The sequence below is a fragment of the Siphateles boraxobius genome, unplaced genomic scaffold, assembly GCF_051911475.1.
Source record: "Siphateles boraxobius isolate OS27281-9 unplaced genomic scaffold, OSU_SipBor_1 16, whole genome shotgun sequence".
NCBI classification, from domain to species: domain Eukaryota; kingdom Metazoa; phylum Chordata; class Actinopteri; order Cypriniformes; family Leuciscidae; genus Siphateles; species Siphateles boraxobius.
Genome location: NW_027508766.1, coordinates 2861632 through 2879516, shown reverse-complemented (window position 1 = coordinate 2879516; position 17885 = coordinate 2861632). Strand labels below are relative to the sequence as shown.

The following is a 17885-nucleotide window of genomic DNA, read 5'->3' as shown; positions in this document are numbered from 1 at the left end:
TGTTGAGTGTTGAATATTGTAGATTATTTAAATGTTACCATGGACCCTGCCTTCATTATATCCCTTGATGCCGAAAAGGCGTTTGATCAGGTGGAATGGCCTTTTCTTTTTGCAGTATTAGAGAAAGTAAAACTAGGATCTAATTTGATCAGTTTAGTTAAACTTTTATATTCTAATCCTATGGCTCAAGTTAACACACTAACAAAGTGTTGTCTGACAGATTTTCAGTAAGAAAAGGTTGTCCTCAAGGCTGCCCTCTCTCGCCATTGCTATTCTCTTTGGTTATTGAACCACTGGCTGTTGCTGTGAGAAGAACTAATGCTAGCATACATGGTATTAAAATAGGTCCAGAGGAACATTGTATATCCCTTTATGCAGACGATGTTCTGCTCTATCTTAAATATCCTGAGACCTCTACTGATGCAATTTTTGCTGTAATTGAAAAACACCAAAAATTTTCAGGATTTAAGATTAATTTGGCCAAATCTCAAGCTCTGTATGCATGTTCCCTGCGAAGCCGTTTCAAATTCCCCCTTTCATTTAGCACGTTCTGGATTTCAATATTTGGGTAGCAATATCATACCTGATTTGGAAAATCTGTTTTAAGCCAACTATCCCCCCAGTTAATTACAAACATTAATCAGAACCTATCAGAGTGGTCAATGCTTCCAAATTCTTTTTTTGCCAGGATTGATGTTATCAGAATGACTATTCTTCTGAGATTGAACTTTGTTCCAAAACTTGCCATGCTACTTAACTACGAATAAAAAAAATAAAAAAAAGATGAAGTCTTCGGTTTCGAGGTATATTGTTTGGAATCATAAAAAACCCAGACTCAAACTTTCAGTTTTGATGAAATCAAGGGAATTAGGTGGGGTTTCGCTCCCCAATTTCCGCGTTAAATTTTTGGTCTGCACAACTTGAACACGTGTTAAGTTGGTTTATTAATAGATCCGATTCACGCTGGACTGGGATTGAATCTTCAAGATGCTTTCCTAGACTGTTATGCTCTCTGCCATTTATACATAATATACAAAAAAAAATTCATCTCTGACTAATATTTTCACTGTGACTAATACTCTTTTGGTGTGGAAGGATGTTAAGAAATATCTAGCTATTCCAAATAACCTGTCTCTCAAGTCTCCTATCGCACTCAATCCTGATCTTCCCCCAGCCATGTAGAATATTGGTCTTCTGAACTGGAGGTTGAGAGGAGTGTTGGAGTTTGGTCATTTGTTTGATAATGGTCAATTGAGGTCATTTCAGTCGTTAAGGCAGGAATTTAACCTACCCAGTAATGATTTTTATAAATGTATTAAATTACGGCACTTTTTAGAGTCACACTTAAAAAAAGGCAATATACGATTTGATCTTACTGTAATGGAAAAGCAGCTTTTCTCTTCATTTACACTTAAGAAGAAGATCTCTGAGTTATATACATTGCTGTCTAATGTTTGTCCTTTAACTTTTGACTCTTTGAAGGTGATATGGGAAAAGGACTTAGGATCAAATTTTAGTGACGAGGAGTGGTTATCTGTTTGTATGCGTTTTCCCTAAAGGTGTTTCAATTTCGGCCCACTTACAAAATTATACATTTATTCACAGGACTTATCTAACTCCAGTTTGCCTTCATAAAATGTTCCCCAATTCTTCTCAGTTATGTTTCAAATGCAGGACAGACACTGGTACGGTGATGCATGTGTTTTGTGATAAAATCAAAGGTTACTGGAAGGAGATCCACAAAATTATTCAAAAGATTACTGGAAAGATTTTTGCATTGTCTCCAAATGTATATCTTCTGAACTGTAAAGCTTGATGGTGACAAAGAAAGTGTACTGAATTTTGTTTATATTTAGCAAGAAAATGTAAATTACTACTATGGTCAACTCATCAGATACCCTCAGTCAATATGTGGATGAGTCAAGCCGCTACTCTTCTACCTCTAGAGATCTGCATCAAAGATCTGATGTTTTCTGGCACACATGGTCTTCTCTGTGGAACTTTCTTGAAGATGCTCAGTGACAGATATATCATTTTAACATTTTTTTGGGTCTGTAAAACGTCTGTTTTTTTATTTACTCAGATATGCCCTGTTGTATTATAACTATTATTTCTATTTTTGTTTATTATTCTTTTTATATGCATTTGTATGAACATGTAAATCCAAAGATTGTAAGATAATATTTGGCTGTACGTGCTGTTATGAGATACCAGTATCTCTGTTGTGTTATTGTAAAAAAATAATAATAAGTATAAAAAACCATCCCTTATTGAAAAAGAAGGAAGGAATCAACCAACAATTCAGTCAAAACATAAATCAATTAATCTATAAAAATGCATGAAACATTGAATGAATTAATGAAACAATGACTTTATGGATGAATCCGTAAAATAATCTATAAATGAATGCATAATATCCAATAACCCATCCATCCATCCATCCAAATCTACAACAGTTTCTTTAAAGAATTACAAACTAGATCAGACTGAAACACAAGGTAACATCAAACATGCGGCAGCCAGCGGGTGGCCTGTCTAGTCACCGGCCTATTTAGTCAAGAGATCTCCAAGAACAGCTGTTACTGAAATATTTTTCTTACACACACAGACACACAAAATGCATGGTCATAACTGCAGTGACTCTGAATTTTACTGAAAAAAAACTGAATTTTAGCACACAGACACACACACACAAACACACACAGTAATGAGAGAGAGATAATGAAACAGAATGTGAGAACCTGTTACATGATCAACTTCCTCTTTCAGAGGCTTGTGGGCTGCTTGCTTCTTACTGTTTGTTTGCTTTGAACTTTCATGCCCTTTTGTATGCAAGTGTCTGTTGTGTTGATATGCAGCTCTCACTTAATTTTTTGCAGCAGGGACTGAAAATCAGTGGTTTCCTTTGTGGCATTTTACTGTTGTCTGGATACAGAACATCATCAAATACACCGTTATTCTTAGATGTATGGTTAGTCTACCAGACCACTGAGAACTCAGACCAATGTGACTTAACAAATATCGACCCAAACCGGTCAAGATGCAACTGAGATCTCCTCCACACATGCCAGTTTTTAACTTATTTTTAAGTACTAACCTCTGACAGCAGCACAGATTCAGCATTTGTCTCTGTGCAAACTGGATGTCAAATCAAATAGAACAGAACTCTTAATAATATTTATAAACAGTATTGTATATGTAAGGAATAATTGACGATGGGCCGTTGAATTATTAGAAAAATAATGCACACCCGAAGTGGTAATATGGCCAAGACAAAGCGGAGTGCACCTCGGTTGTGCATTATTTTTCAATAATTCAACGGCCCGGAGTCAATTATTCCTCTTTTACTATGGTTACCACACCTCAAAACATTGTTCAGATTATGTATTTTAATACATTTGTCAGGTTTTTTTTTCAAAATGCTCTTGTGCATAGGATTAATTTCTTACGCATCTAGGCTAATCCCAAGCATCCATTGCTAAATCCAAAAGTTAATTTTAGAGCTAGTAATGGAGGCTTCAGCCACTGTTAGCAGACTAGTGCAGTTATTAGAGCGTGTGTGTGTGTGAGAGAGAGAGAGGGAGATTTAGTGTATGTAAACTTCCAGTCTGTGCATTTCTCAACAGTATTCGTCAGCAACGTCTCTAATAATAGCGAAACTCTACGTTTATGTTCTCCAAGAACAACGCCATTATTACCTCGCTAGTGAGAAATGTAGCCTAGCTTTTAAGTTGTTAAACTATTTTACTGATAAGATCATCAGAGCTGCCAACACGTTGACAACATGTTTCTGTGTGAGTGTGAGCCCATACTGTATGTGTGTGAGAAAAAAATATATTGTGGTTAAAAACATGGAAAATTTTTTTAATTTTTAATTGTTTACAATATTTATTTGCTTGGTAAGTGTCGTTGTGGGTTTTGGTTATTTTGTTGTTGTAGTCTGTAAGGACATTTGAAATAACTGAAATCATTTGGCGATGAGATATAGAACAATAATGTGCTCAAGACTTGCCCGGAACTACTTTAGCTGTGCGTGAACGCTTAGAACGTTCAACCAATAAGATTCAAGCATTCATAGTATAAAACATTTTATAACATTTACATAATATTTGAATGTTTTTGAAGTCTCTTATGCTCACCAAGACTGCACTTATTTAATCAAAAACACAGGGAACAGTATTATTGTGTGTGAGGTAGCCTATTATTACAATCTAAAATAACAGCTTTCTATTTTAAAATATAATTTATTCCTGTGATGGCAAAGCTACATTTTCAGCAGCCATTACTACAGTCTTCAGTGGCTAGGTTTTCATCTACTTTTTTTTATGCCCATTTTGGGATATTGCATAAAAAAGGCTGGATGGAAATGCCAAGATGCGCATACATTCTAAAAATGGCCATTAAATAAATTATGCACTCAATTGTGGCGGATACATTTTTTATCCGATAAGAAGACATGTTCATAAACTATGATGGAAACATTTACCGAATAAGTCCCTCGATGCGCAGACAAAAACTCAGTGGATGTGACTAGACTAACAAGCAGAATAATTTTATTGCACAGAATCTCAAATGTTGGTTTGATCATTCTGAAATTCCTGAAATAAAGTCTGTTATTAGAATGATTCGGTATAATGACCTCCCAGAAGTGTATCACATGATCGGATTCCCAGACACCAGGCATCCGATCTCAAGATTTATACATGACATTTTTTGCATTTCGTCTGCACGCCCTGAGATGCAAGACATTTATATAGAAATATAGAAAAAATATAGAAAAAAAGAGCCCCAGATTCTTCCCTGATTGCAGCAACTTCCAGTTTATTATAAATGCTTTGTGGCAATTTCCTAAGAAGTGACGATTTTGTTCTCTTGAACATGGGATGGATACATTGCTTTATTCGCAAATGTTTTATGTGGTATTCCAATTTTGCGCTTTTAAATTCGCAACTTTGAGTGGAAACATAGCTAGTCACATGATCCTTCAGAAATTATTCTTATGCTGATTTGGTGCTAAATAAACATTTCTTATTATCATTAAAGTTGAAAATAGTTACTGAAAACAGCTACTTAGCCTAATATTTTTCAAACGTTTTATAAAACCTAATACCGTTCAAAAGTATGGGGTCAGTACGACTTTTATGTCAGTATGACTTTGATTAAAATTAAATTATGCATTCATACACTGCAAATTTTGTTCTTCTGAACTTTATATTCCTTAGAGAATCTTGAAAAAAAAATGTTTTACACATTGTAAAACTAATGAAAATATGTATAGATGTAGAGAGTAATTATTTAGCACATTATATTTTAATTGTATTTAATACATTTTACTGTACGAAAGCCAATTAAACATTTGACTACTTCTTAATGCATATTTTCATTATCTTAAAAAATATTTTGAGGTCAAGCAATTAATCCCTACATTTTGAGGTAAAGCAAATAGCACAAGAATATAAAAAACAGATAGACTTTCAAACAACAAATATTTTCCTGGCCTTTAACAGTCATCATTAATCTCATCTAATACTCCAAGGAAAAAAAGCAGTTAATGCATCAAGTTTGAAAACATTTGTACACTATATAGTATTGTATCTCTCTTATTGTCTTGATGTAACAAAGTCAGGGCCAGTTATAAGTAAACAGTCAAACTTAGCCAAAAAATATTTTATATATATATATATATATATATATATATATATTTAAAAGTGTCAATCCAGCCTTTTTCCCCGCTCTCTTTATTCCTGTAATAGGATAAAAGACCTGGAGATATAGAACAAGGATTTTTTTCATGTAATTTTTTATGTTGCAACACTGGATTTTCTCGCCTTGCTTCCTCTCAGCTGACATTCTATGTTACTACTGTATCGTGACATGATCATCCACAGGCTCAAACCATAAAGTCACACCAGCACATGACATGCTCACTGCCTGCACCCAAAAGGGTCATGTCATACAGTATACCTTCCACTCTACAAATTCTTCTGAATGATCCCAACATTTAAAAATAATTGCTAGTTTACTTGTACAAGATCCTTGATCATAACAATCTGATATGTACAGTCTGTACATTGTTTGTGAGTGAATGTGCAATGCACAATGCAATGATGTTTTTCAAAGAGCCTGTTATATTGAATGAAGGTCCACTTAAAACTATATTGGATTAAAAAAGGAAAACATGAGCTCAACATGTTTCTCTCATTTTGAATGCAAAGAGGGCATTTACACAGGACTCTTTAAAGACACAGCTCCAAAATAAATAATAATTTCATTCTAAGAGTTAGAGGTAGGGAAATGTTCCTTAAAAATAAAATTATAAACTAAATAATAAATTATATTATAATACTTTAACCTTTAAGTCATCAGAAATGCTGACAGGGCTTGACAATAAGGACTGCCCGATGTCGCCGACGGCAGCCTAAACAACGCTCAGGACAGTAGACGGAACTGTCACTTGCCTGATCGGGCCATTGCTGCATTGTTGTGAAGGTTTATCATTTGCACATGTGTTTAAGCCATGCCAATTAACATATTCAAGCACAAAAAGACGTGCAAGAGAACTCAAATTTGGCAGTGACTGTGAGAGAAGTTTTGTGTGCGCACACATCCAGAGCGCGGGCCTAGAAATCCGCATCTCAGAAAGAGCGAGAATACTGAAATGAAACTTCTTTCACGCCTTCCTGCGCTTAAGAGAACATTCCAAAATGAATACAAAATTAGGTCAAAATGCCCGTAATGGCGAGTATCCTCGTAAACATAGCATGTCACAGTTCGATTTGTCGGCCGCATACGTCATAAAGGAAGTCTTATTTCAGAACAGTATAACCATTATATAAGTGACCGTTATTCCTAGTGAAGTGTAAATTGGTGTAATTTCTTAATGAATTTAGAATGTACTTGGTCAGTTTACTGAAATTAAGCAGCCTCAATGATGTATGCAGCCGACAAATGCGACCGCCGGAGGATACATCATGCAGCCTTCGAAATGAGACGGTCATAGTCTGTTATGCCTTAAGAGCACGTAAACAGTTCGCTTCGTAAAAGGCATGAAAAGCAATGTTTATTCCATTTGTATGTTTGTTCAATTGCATCAACAACATTTGAAATTTATATGAGTCAGGCTAGTAGTTTTTGGTGTCATCATAACCTTATTTATTAAGGTTATGGGTCAAAAACAACAAAAAACAATAACTAGGCCTATTTTATTTACTGTGGCAGGGTCAGTGAAAGTTTTGGCAGGGCAAGTAAAAATTAGCTGGCCCTTATATTTAAGCCCTGACTGATTATTTAATACTCTGTTCAAGGATAAACATAATCCTCACATGCTCATCATACAAATCCCATGAAATAGGAAATGCAAATTCTCTGTAAAAGAAAAGAAGCAAACAATTCCAACATGATAAAACTATTTCAAAGGACAAGGCGATGCACTTCCAAACCGGGTTAATTGCAGCAACTGGAAAACTCATCAAGATGATCAGAGTCTCTATGGAATTGGAAACTAGCACTGTCATGTTTGTAATGAGATCAGCAGAAAGTTGCCTCATAAATCAAAAAAAAAAAGTAGGGATTGTTATAAAACCATGAGAACACTCAGATATGTCAGTAATGTTAATTTAAAGCAATTTCAGATTCTCTCACACTCTTTCGTTCTCTAGATAAAAGCATTTTAGGCAACCAAAGTGGTTATTAGCAGCGCTGTGTTAATGTATATTTATGCACAGACAGTGACCATGTCTCAAAACCTACTGAGGTACCAACCTAGACAGCACTTCTGAGCAACACGTGCAGCAGCTATAGGTAGGACGCTAAATCCTATATTGAGACACAACCAGTGGTGTACTGTAACTGATCTCTCGCTGCCTCATTCACACCTAGCTCTCTGCGTTTCCCACAGTCGCGTGCGTGTGGTTGTTGGCCTCTAAAATGAATGAATAGATCTTTTATTTCAGCTGCATGCAAAAACGTGGCAGCGCGTGCAGTCAAGTAGCCTGATCCATGGCAACCACAGTTATTGTTTCAACAAAAACTTCTAAATCGGCTTAGTAAACTTCGTATTAGCCGGATGTCATCAAAAATAAATAAATTAAAATGGAAATAAAATTCTAACACCATCTGGGATTTCTTACACAGAACTAATCAATTAATTGACTGACTAGTACTGCTATTGGCGGAAACCATGCTTGGTTACAACGGTAAATTACAGAGGATTCATCAATGCATGAAGGAAACCTCAAGGGTTCGTTTGATTATTGCAACCGAGTCACTGATACACATAAATATCGATTATACAATATTTCATGATGTAACAAACATATGTAATTTATTATTACATTAAATGCTCATAATAACCGTATACAATGCATACTTGGAAAGACTTTCGAGCCCTGTTGGAAGGTTATAAATGGACTGACTCGTTTCTGTCTCACCCGATACCTTAAGAAATTCACACTCTCCATAAAAACAACCGTTTGTCTGCATAACTTACCCGCTATTTGCCGCTGTTTCACCTTCCTTCGCAGTAAAGTCAGGGCTCTATATGTAGAATCTCTGAACTGTGAAGTTAGAGATCGCGCCTGTTGGCCATTGCAGTTTTTATCCATTTCCAAACTCCTTCGCAAACTCTCTCCTGACTTCTGAACCCGACTTTTAACCCTGGCTGGACCTCTTCTTTCTGAGACTCTAATGCGTTCGAGGTCTTAGTCCTGAGACGGAGCAGTGGTTATTGAAGCCGCTTCTTCATTATGTTACCACTATCGTTTCATTTCTTTAAAAAAAAACTCTCATTAAAAGGACTTTCTGTTGACGCTGCGTGTAATCGTTCAAACCGCTAAGCATCACGGGACATGAAGTCTTTTACGCGTGCGTCTTTTGACTGTACTAGTAGTTTCCGTTATGAAGCGTAGCGGTCTTTTTTAACAGCGCTGATATGTTTGATGTGTAGTGTATTGTACGTTTTTTTATGTTTCGTCATGCAAAGGACACGTTCAATGAGTTTATTACTTTAAAAAAAGATACAGACGTAAAATGTTGTACTATGGACAAAATAATAACTTAATAAACGTCTAATATAAACATTGATCAAGCGATAATGTGTCCCCAAATGTTATTTGAAAACATATTTTTTAATAATAAAATAAAATCACATAACATGTTTGCTTGTTTGGTTCTTAAAAAAATGTTTTCTTTAAAATAATTGTTTAACATAATGTCCTTATCTGATTAAAAACTACCGGACAAAAGGGTTGATGCTGCCATAATAGGGTGAATGTAACAACAAATTAAAAATAATCCAGCCTGGTTCATAGGCTCCTGGTGCTCTACGACCATTGTGGACTGATACTTTTTCCTGACTTTGATCTGAATGACAGTGTAAATATACAAAGTAAATATCTCACACTTATGGTATATGTGCTTGACCAAACTATGTGACTAAATAAAGATCTAATCTGAAGATCAATGAGAAGAACATTTCTAAAGTTTGTACACATGCCAGAGATTGAACAGTAACGAGACGAAGCATCACATTGAGTGAACAACCACAGGAAAGACACTTGCAGTATGGCTATTTAAAAAAAAAAACAAGCAATCACCCATGTGGACTAAAGATGGCTCGTCTGTGTGTAGGCTAATTTACACCGAAAGAACCACATGCATTAGTCTGTTTACTGAGCTGATTCATTTACAGGATGAACTACAAACATTCATAAAATTCTAATTAGAGTAAAATAAATCATAACGATAATGTCTCAGCAGAAACTGAAAACGGTGTGCCCTAAAATATATGTTCCCCATGGGGGGCTGAGAGTAAATATTTGTTAGGTTGATTAAACTAGAACAAGAAAATACTTCGTCTTTTTTTGATGTTCACGCAAAGATCCGCAGGTAATCATCCACATAAAACATATAAATATAAAAGTAAACATAAAGCTATAACTTTTTGTGTTTTTATATTCAAGCACTTCCAGAGAGCGTCTCCTAAAATGGCACATGGAACCCATGTGCCTCACAGTCTACTCTGTGGTGAATAATTAGACATTAGATATCTACCATGCCATCTGATGTGTGTTATAAATAGTATGATCTACTTTCTGTGTCACGTGATCCTTCCATTACTTTCCTAAAATGCAACTGGGTGACATCTACAGTAGATGACTGCACAGAATGGGTAGAGGTCAAGGAGACAGTTTGACAGCTCAAACTATATCGATTATGAGATATCATGAAAGCAGCATCAGAGTGTCTTTAATTAACAGTGATATAGCAGAGAGAGAGTAAAATATAGAACCATTTTTAGGCTGAACTGTGTCCACATCTCTCTAAATAATGTACAGTTCCAATCTTTTTCTATAGGTGCTATAGCAGCAGACATAATGTGGTTATAAAGCCATTCAGCTACAGTATTATAGAATCTCACGTCCTTACCTGAGCGCTGGACACGACAGCAGGTCAGCTTCTGAAACATCAGGAAAAATTGTACAATCATATTTGATGAAATCTAACAACAAGATCTGTGTCTGGTTTTGTGTACTCTCACTTTGCATCAAAATAAACCCTCAACAACGAGGCATGAAATACAATTTTTACGCTGTAAGGCAATACAGACTTTTCTTCAGACTAAATTAAAAGTCAAATAGCTTTATATGGGTCAGCAAGATTTTTATTTGTGTATTTGAAATGTAATGTTTTTTTAAGCAAAGAAGCAAAAGGTGATCAAAAATGACTTTCCATTTCCATGAAAATTTCCATGACTTTTTACATTTCAAATAAATGCTGTTCTTTTGAATTTCCTGTTCCTTATATATAATTCAGAAAAACATGTATCATAGTTTCCACAAAAATATTAACTGTTTTCAATTGATAATAATAAGAAATATAACTTGCGCAGCAAATCAGCATATTAGAATGATTTCTGAAGGATTATGTGACACTCAAGACTGGTAAAAACAATTATGCTGAAAATTCAGCTTTGACATCACAGGAATAAATTACTTTTTAAAATATATTAAAGAAAGGATTTAATTATTTCTCAAATCAAATAGTCTTGGTGAGCATAAGAGACTTTACAAAACATTTTTAAAAATCTTAGTGTCTGTGTATACTATACACACATACATACTGAGTAATAGTACAGTAAATTTATTCTAACTCTGACATTCTGCCCAATATCACATTTTTCACAAGGAAGAATATTGTATAAATGACAAATTACAAAATGTAATTTTTTGGGTGAACTATTAAGATTCATTCTCCAATTTTCTGTTATCCTTCAAATTAAGGAAACTGTTAAGAGTAGCAGTGTCTGTTGAGTGTGCAACTGAATCATAGTCTTTCTCTAGTTTCTCCAGTAATTTCAGTTGAACAGACATTCCACTATATCCTAAGTCTCCAACGGAAAAAAAGTAAATATATCAGGATCTCTCACTTAGGAACGTTGTGATGTCATGGGTTTTGCAGCCCATTGGCTGAGCAATGCGGAAAGGCTGAAAGGGTGCTTTTAAAAAGATGTTGCCCTGGTAACAGAGTTTGGGCCGGCTCTCACTATTCAGTGTCAGTGAGTGAGTACAGTTCAGAAAATGATAATTTCCTACGCCCACTGCATCAGCCCAAACACTTACACATGCTCACAAAGTGCCTTCTAACAACTATTCACACAGTATATATGCTACAAAACAATCGAAAACATTTACCCTTAACTGACAATCATAAACTTTTGAGAGTTGTTTCCCTTACACACAAAGTACTGTGGTGGTACTATGACAGTATATATTCATGCATGATTTAAAAAAAAAAAACATGTCCAAAAATGCCTAAAAACATGGTAACATCATGGTAACTTTTGGTACTTTTTGTTAGTGTTCAGTGTGTGCAACGACACAGAGCTGTTTTAATTCTTAAATAGACCTGGTCCTGACAGCTGTCAATCAAAGCATGACTCACAGCTTTCTCATGATTTAAAATCTATACTTTGTGTTTTGTACATCTCTCTTTCTCACACTCTCTCACTCTCGCTCTGTCTTACCTTAGCCTGGTTGACGAGTGCTCTTAGACAGTTGACAAAAGCCATGTTCACAGGTACCCACACTGAGGGTCAGGTTCAAAAGGTCAAGGGTGAACAGTCATGAAGGTTGCCGTGTTTGAGTCTATGCAGATTAACGGCTCTCTGAGAGTCTGCTGGTCCCGAGCTCAACGGCTTGAAGAGGCAGATAGGGAGGGGCCACAGGGCCATATTTCAGCTGGCCAAGAGGAGAGATTCTCTGCATACCACTGTAGCTAGTGCTAAATGCTAACACACAAAGGGAAAGCATAAGCCCAGCCTGTCTGCTGTCAGAACAGAGACCTCACAGGGCATAGCACACCATAGCAGACTTTAAAGTCATTCCAACCTCCTATTATTTTCTTTCTTCTTTCTTTCTATTATTTCTCTCTTTCTATAAATACACAAGGTAATGCTAGCCAGAATTAGACACTCTTGTATTACACCATTTCTAATTAATCACAAGGATTAAGGAGATCCTTAACTATTATACAACTTCTGAAGACTTGAAATATAGCATATATGGACCACTTTTATTTTGTAGGTTGGAATGATTACATAATTTTCATTTTGGGGTCAACATACAGATTCTATGGAAGGTGAACTATAGCTTTATTAAAGCTTGCTGTAAGTTGCAAAACCATGACATGTTTACAAAATGATATTTTGTATCAAACAATGTTTGACTTACAATATTTACTGGTATAATTTCAATAATTTAACAATCCATTTCCATGTCTACTGTTCTTTGATGTTGGTGGATGGTATTACAACATGCATACAAGCAAATTAAATGTTTAAATCAAATGATCACTGACTGGTGTAACACCTTGTAAATCGCAATACACAAAGAACGCAATGTGTGCAAGTGCATATATTTCTGTTCATTATAACGCAAACAGTTTAAATGATATAAAATTAAGCCAGTGTTTCTGTTCAAACATTTTGGATGCCCCCCTTCAACAGTTTCATTCATTCGTAGAGGCTCCAAGACCTCTAATGTGTGTATCAGAGAGAGACACTGAAAATGTGCTGTGTTGGCGTTCCTTTTGTTGGGAAACACTTTACCACAAATGAAGATGTGGAAAAAAGTACTTAAGTGACTGAGATGAACACAAAACCACCTTAAAGCCAAAAATCGATGACACACTAAAACATGAAAGCGATTTGACACCTCAGCTCTGTTTCTGACTATTATATTAGAACCCTGCAGGCAAACAGGCACACATCTGTTTAGTCATCAGTAGCTCTCTTGAGAACCCGCACCCACTCGTTATGTATCAAAAACACAGAAAACAAAACCGAACAGTGTTTTCAATCTCCCACTCGAACATGCCAGAGATCTCTCTCTCACACACACACACACAATCACACACACACACACACACACACACACACACACACACACACACACACACACACACACACACACACACACACACACACACACACACACACACACACACACACACACACTCACACACACACACACACACACACACACACACACACACACACACACACACACACACACACACACACACACACACACACACACAAACAAACAAACACTCCTTTACACAGGCCTACACATACAGTATGTATCCTCGCGAGTCCCATAAGCACCTCCGTCAGCAGATTTTCCTCTAACTTATTTGGGATCTCATTCTGCTAATTTTAAGTAATTTGGACTTTATTCTCTATTTATCACTAAACAGACAGGACGAGTATAATTTATTTCCAAATTTCACTCATTGCATAGAGAAACTCCCTATAGCAACCTTGTGTAAAGTGCCTTCCTTAAATACACCGGTGTTGGTTCACGCCTGGGTTCTTGTGGGGATTAAACCAGACACCTCAATATTTAAATTATCTATTATCTTGTCCAGGCAGTTTGATTATTTTCAGAGCTAATTACAGTAATAAAGATGTTACATGCCTTTATGGTTAATTTTTTGACTCAGGCACTGAGTCCTAGGGACAAAAACATAATTTCCAAGTCATGAATTTTCATTTGTAATTGTCACCCTGCAATATCCCATCAAAAAACAACAATGATCAACACAATTCGTTCATCATCATTCTCATCATCTCTGTTTCTCTGTCAAACTGTGTTTTAGAACTAAACACAGAGAAAAGATACTGAAAATGACATGTCAATCAATATTCACTCACTTAAATTATTTGATTCATTCTAGCTCAATCAGAAAGAAAAATGACTAATCAATTTCTCAGCCAGTGCAGACTACAATGTGTTTCTTTATTATTTCCGAAACTCGCAAAATTACTTACTGAGTTTTTTTACATTATGTAATTCAAAGTTCACTATGCAATATTTCCCTTTCTAATAAAATTATAACGATTCTCTCATTTTCATTTTACACCCATTTAACATTTCTGATAATGGTTAGGTTCTGAAGAGATGAAGTTTGATCAGTTCCACTCAGAGAAAATGACGACAGTAACTGGATAATAAAATGAAAATAATCCAAACATTTTGGCAAAATAAAAATTGCTATAATTGACAGAGATGAATCACCAGACCTTGCAAGAATAATGGGTTTCCTTATTGGCTCTGCCTGTGAAAAACATTCAGCTGAAATATCAAATGAAACAACAAACAGAATCTGAACTGCTGAGGTAAACACAATATTAAACATTATGTGCATCAATGATATAACAGCTCCAACACTCACATTATGCAGTTCCCATAATCAGCCATAACAGTTAAGCTATCAAATGGAAAAGGTTTAGATAACTCTTAAGCCAGTTTCTTCCTTCCAGGTTCCATCTTTTCAGAAAACATTTTATTGCAACTAGATGCTGTTGCAAGGGTATCTTAGAAAAGTGCTGTTACCGGGACCTGTTTATATGCGATTCTGATCTGGCACTGATGGTTTGAAAGAGCAATCTGCTGCACTCATCTCTCAAGAACGTCATTTAAACCGGCTGTGAGCAGAGAATAGGTTTCCAGGCATCAATATCTACATCAAATACAGGAATGCAGACAACAAATGTTCTTTTGACATTCAGGTCACAATTGCCTCTTTAGAGACGGGCTCAGTGTCGTCCTTTCCTGATGTTCTGCGATGTTATCTCCAAAGAGGAAAGATTCTAAGCTGAGAAATTATTTTGCTTTCCTGTGCTGTCTGTTGTTCTTTTCTACTAGTGCATGACTTACTTAAGTAATCACAAGCTCTTCCAGCATGGATTTTTGTTAAGGCACGTTCCTTTACCTTGCATTACTTTTAAATGGTAGGCCTATGACAGACTAATACAGCCACGCTACACGATTTTAGCCCTGATTTTCCACTCAAAATCAGTTCAGGGAGACTGTCGACAGAAGCCATGTAAAATCGTAGGCAAATCAGTGCTCGTCCACGTGAGTGACGCTCGCTGTTTTCGAATGATTAAAGACGTGATCTGTGAGAGGCGCTGATGTGTTAGCATGTTAAATTGATCTGTCTGCGATTCTGTCTGCGATTCTTGTGGTGTAAAATGTGTTTTGACTGGAACTGACATTACATACAGTTGTGTAGAGTGAAAAGAACATCAATCATAGGCTTATTAATCAAACTTTAAATGTTGTGTAGTTTATGAACGTCATGTGGCAGACACTTCGCTATACGTGACGTGAGTTTACTGGAGTGCTGAATTGCTTAGCTCAAGTGCAAACATATCCACAACACAATGTTCAGATGCTTCCTGAAGCAAAGTGCAGGGCCCAGTGAGAGTTAGAGGAAGAAGAGCCCCCTCGGTCGGTCCATTCGCCACAGGGCCTTTTAAAGCTGGATTTTGATTGACTGCTGTGACAGAGCCATGATGAGAGTCCCAGGCAGCTCTGCTACTTCTGTCCTGGTGAGCAGGTGAAAAACATCTTACATCTACATTTATTCATTCATTTAGCTGACGCTTTTATCCAAAGCGACTTACAATTGCTATATATGTCAGAGGTCGCACGCCTCTGGAGCAATTAGGGGTTAAGTGTCTTGCTCAGGGACACATTGGTGTCTCACAGTGGATTCAAACCCGGGTCTCTCACACCAAAGGCATGTGTCTTATCCATTGCGCCATCACCACCCCCATCTTTAGCTCAGCTGTCCCACAGTGCACCACCATCTTCCCCTAAAATGTGGATATTTTAGAAGTGCAGAGAAAAAGAGAGGGTAAGCTTAGTCTGGAATCTGAAAACGCTGTAATGATCACGTTAGAGATTTGGAGCAGCTGCTCTGAGGCGGGATCTTTCATAGTTAAAATTGACCTTTCTCCTCTGCCCCAGCAGTGAACTCTCTTATTAATGTAATAAAACAAGCCTCTCTTTCTCTTTCTCTTTCTCTTTCACACACACACACACGCACACAGCCTCACTTTGTAGAGAAGCAAAGGACTCATTCTTTAAGAAAATGTAAGTTTGTCTACCTTTGTTTGTATGAAAACCTGTATGGTAATTCTTCACCTAAAAAATTTAGTTCTCTCATCATTTACTCACCCTTATCTTGTCTCAAACTCATTGGACTTTCTCTTCAAGCTCAAATTAAAGGGATAGTTCACCCAAAAATGAAAATTCTGTCAGTATTTACTCACCCTCATGTTGTTCCAACCCCGTAAGACCTTCATTCATCTTTGGAACACGAATTAAGATATTTTTGATGAAATCTGAGAGCTGGATCACTCCTCCATAGGCTTCTTAAGGGATTGAAACTTGCCGGCCCCGAAAAGTTATTAAAGACATCGTTAAAATAGTCCAAGTGACTACCGTCAATCTTAAGTTTATCAAGCGACGAGAATACTTTTTGTGCGGAAAAAACAAACAAAAATAACGACTTTATTTCAACTATACATTTCCTTCTCTGTCGGCCTCTAGTCAGTTAACTTAGTGTAATTGCGTAGTGCTACGTCACACGTAGGCTCACTATTGGCCGACACTGGTCATGTGGGTGATGCGTGTGACGTACAACAACAGAAGCTCTACGCTTTTACACTAGTGAACTGACTCGAGGCCCACAGAGAGGCCTTATTTTTGTTTTTTTGCGCACAAAAAGTATTCTCGTTGTTTGATAAACTTAAGATTGAGCCACTGTAGTCACTTGGACTATTTTAACAATGTCTGTAATAACTTTTCGTGGCCTGCAAGTTCAGTCCTTTAAGAAGCCTATAGAGGAGTAATCCAGCTCTCAGATTTAATCAAAAATATCTTAATTCGTGTTCCGAAGGTGAACGAAGGTCTTACGGGGTTGGAACAACATGAGGGGGAGTAAATACTGACAGAATTTTCATTTTTGGATGAACTATCCCTTTAAGATATTCTCATGGAGAAATTATGTCTGTTAGCCATTCGAATGGGGACCACCGAACCTTCAAGCTCCAAAGGAACATAAAGGTAAAAGACCACTAATCTAAGTCACAGTCATTTAGTCTGATATCAAAGATATCAAAGATATCAGACCAAGGGACCACAAACTAGAGACTGCAATTGCAAGATGTATGGTGAAAAGTGTTTAGTCTGTTCTCACTCAAAACAAAGTCAATTGTTTTAGAAGACTGGTTAAACCATGTGACTCGTATGAATTACCTTTATATTCCATATGTCTATTTTGGTGTTTGAAAGTTTGATTCCCCCATTCTCTTATTTTGCATGGTAGGAACAAACAGACATTTCATCTCCATTTAAATATCATCTTTTGCATCATATGAGTTTAAATCTGCATAAGGGTGAGTAAATGATGAGAAAATCTATCATTTTATGGCCTAAATTATTCCTATTCTGATTCCAGATTGACACATAACTTTCTATTATCAGGAGAAGATCCACCTTCATGTGCCTCATGCTAGAATCCTATAATGACCT

The 17885-nt window shown here is 36.5% G+C and overlaps 1 protein-coding gene across 4 annotated transcripts in view; it reads right to left on the bottom strand.

Annotated features, from left to right (window-relative positions):
* Nucleotides 1-12204, bottom strand: part of stard8 (StAR related lipid transfer domain containing 8) — an 83733-nt gene extending 71529 nt beyond the window's left edge. For 2 of the 4 annotated variants that reach the window (XM_077231091.1, XM_077231092.1), the window contains exons 1-2: nt 12023-12204; nt 10426-10456 (exon numbers count right to left, since the gene is read on the bottom strand). In XM_077231091.1, coding sequence (XP_077087206.1) covers nt 10426-10456; nt 12023-12067 — 76 coding nt within the window. In that variant the 5' untranslated portion in view covers nt 12068-12204. Of the gene's footprint in view, nt 1-8488; nt 8846-10425; nt 10457-12022 lie in introns of those variants that run through there. The other 2 variants (XM_077231089.1, XM_077231090.1) reach the window with 1 other exon arrangement.
* Between the last annotated feature and the right edge of the window lie 5681 nt (nt 12205-17885).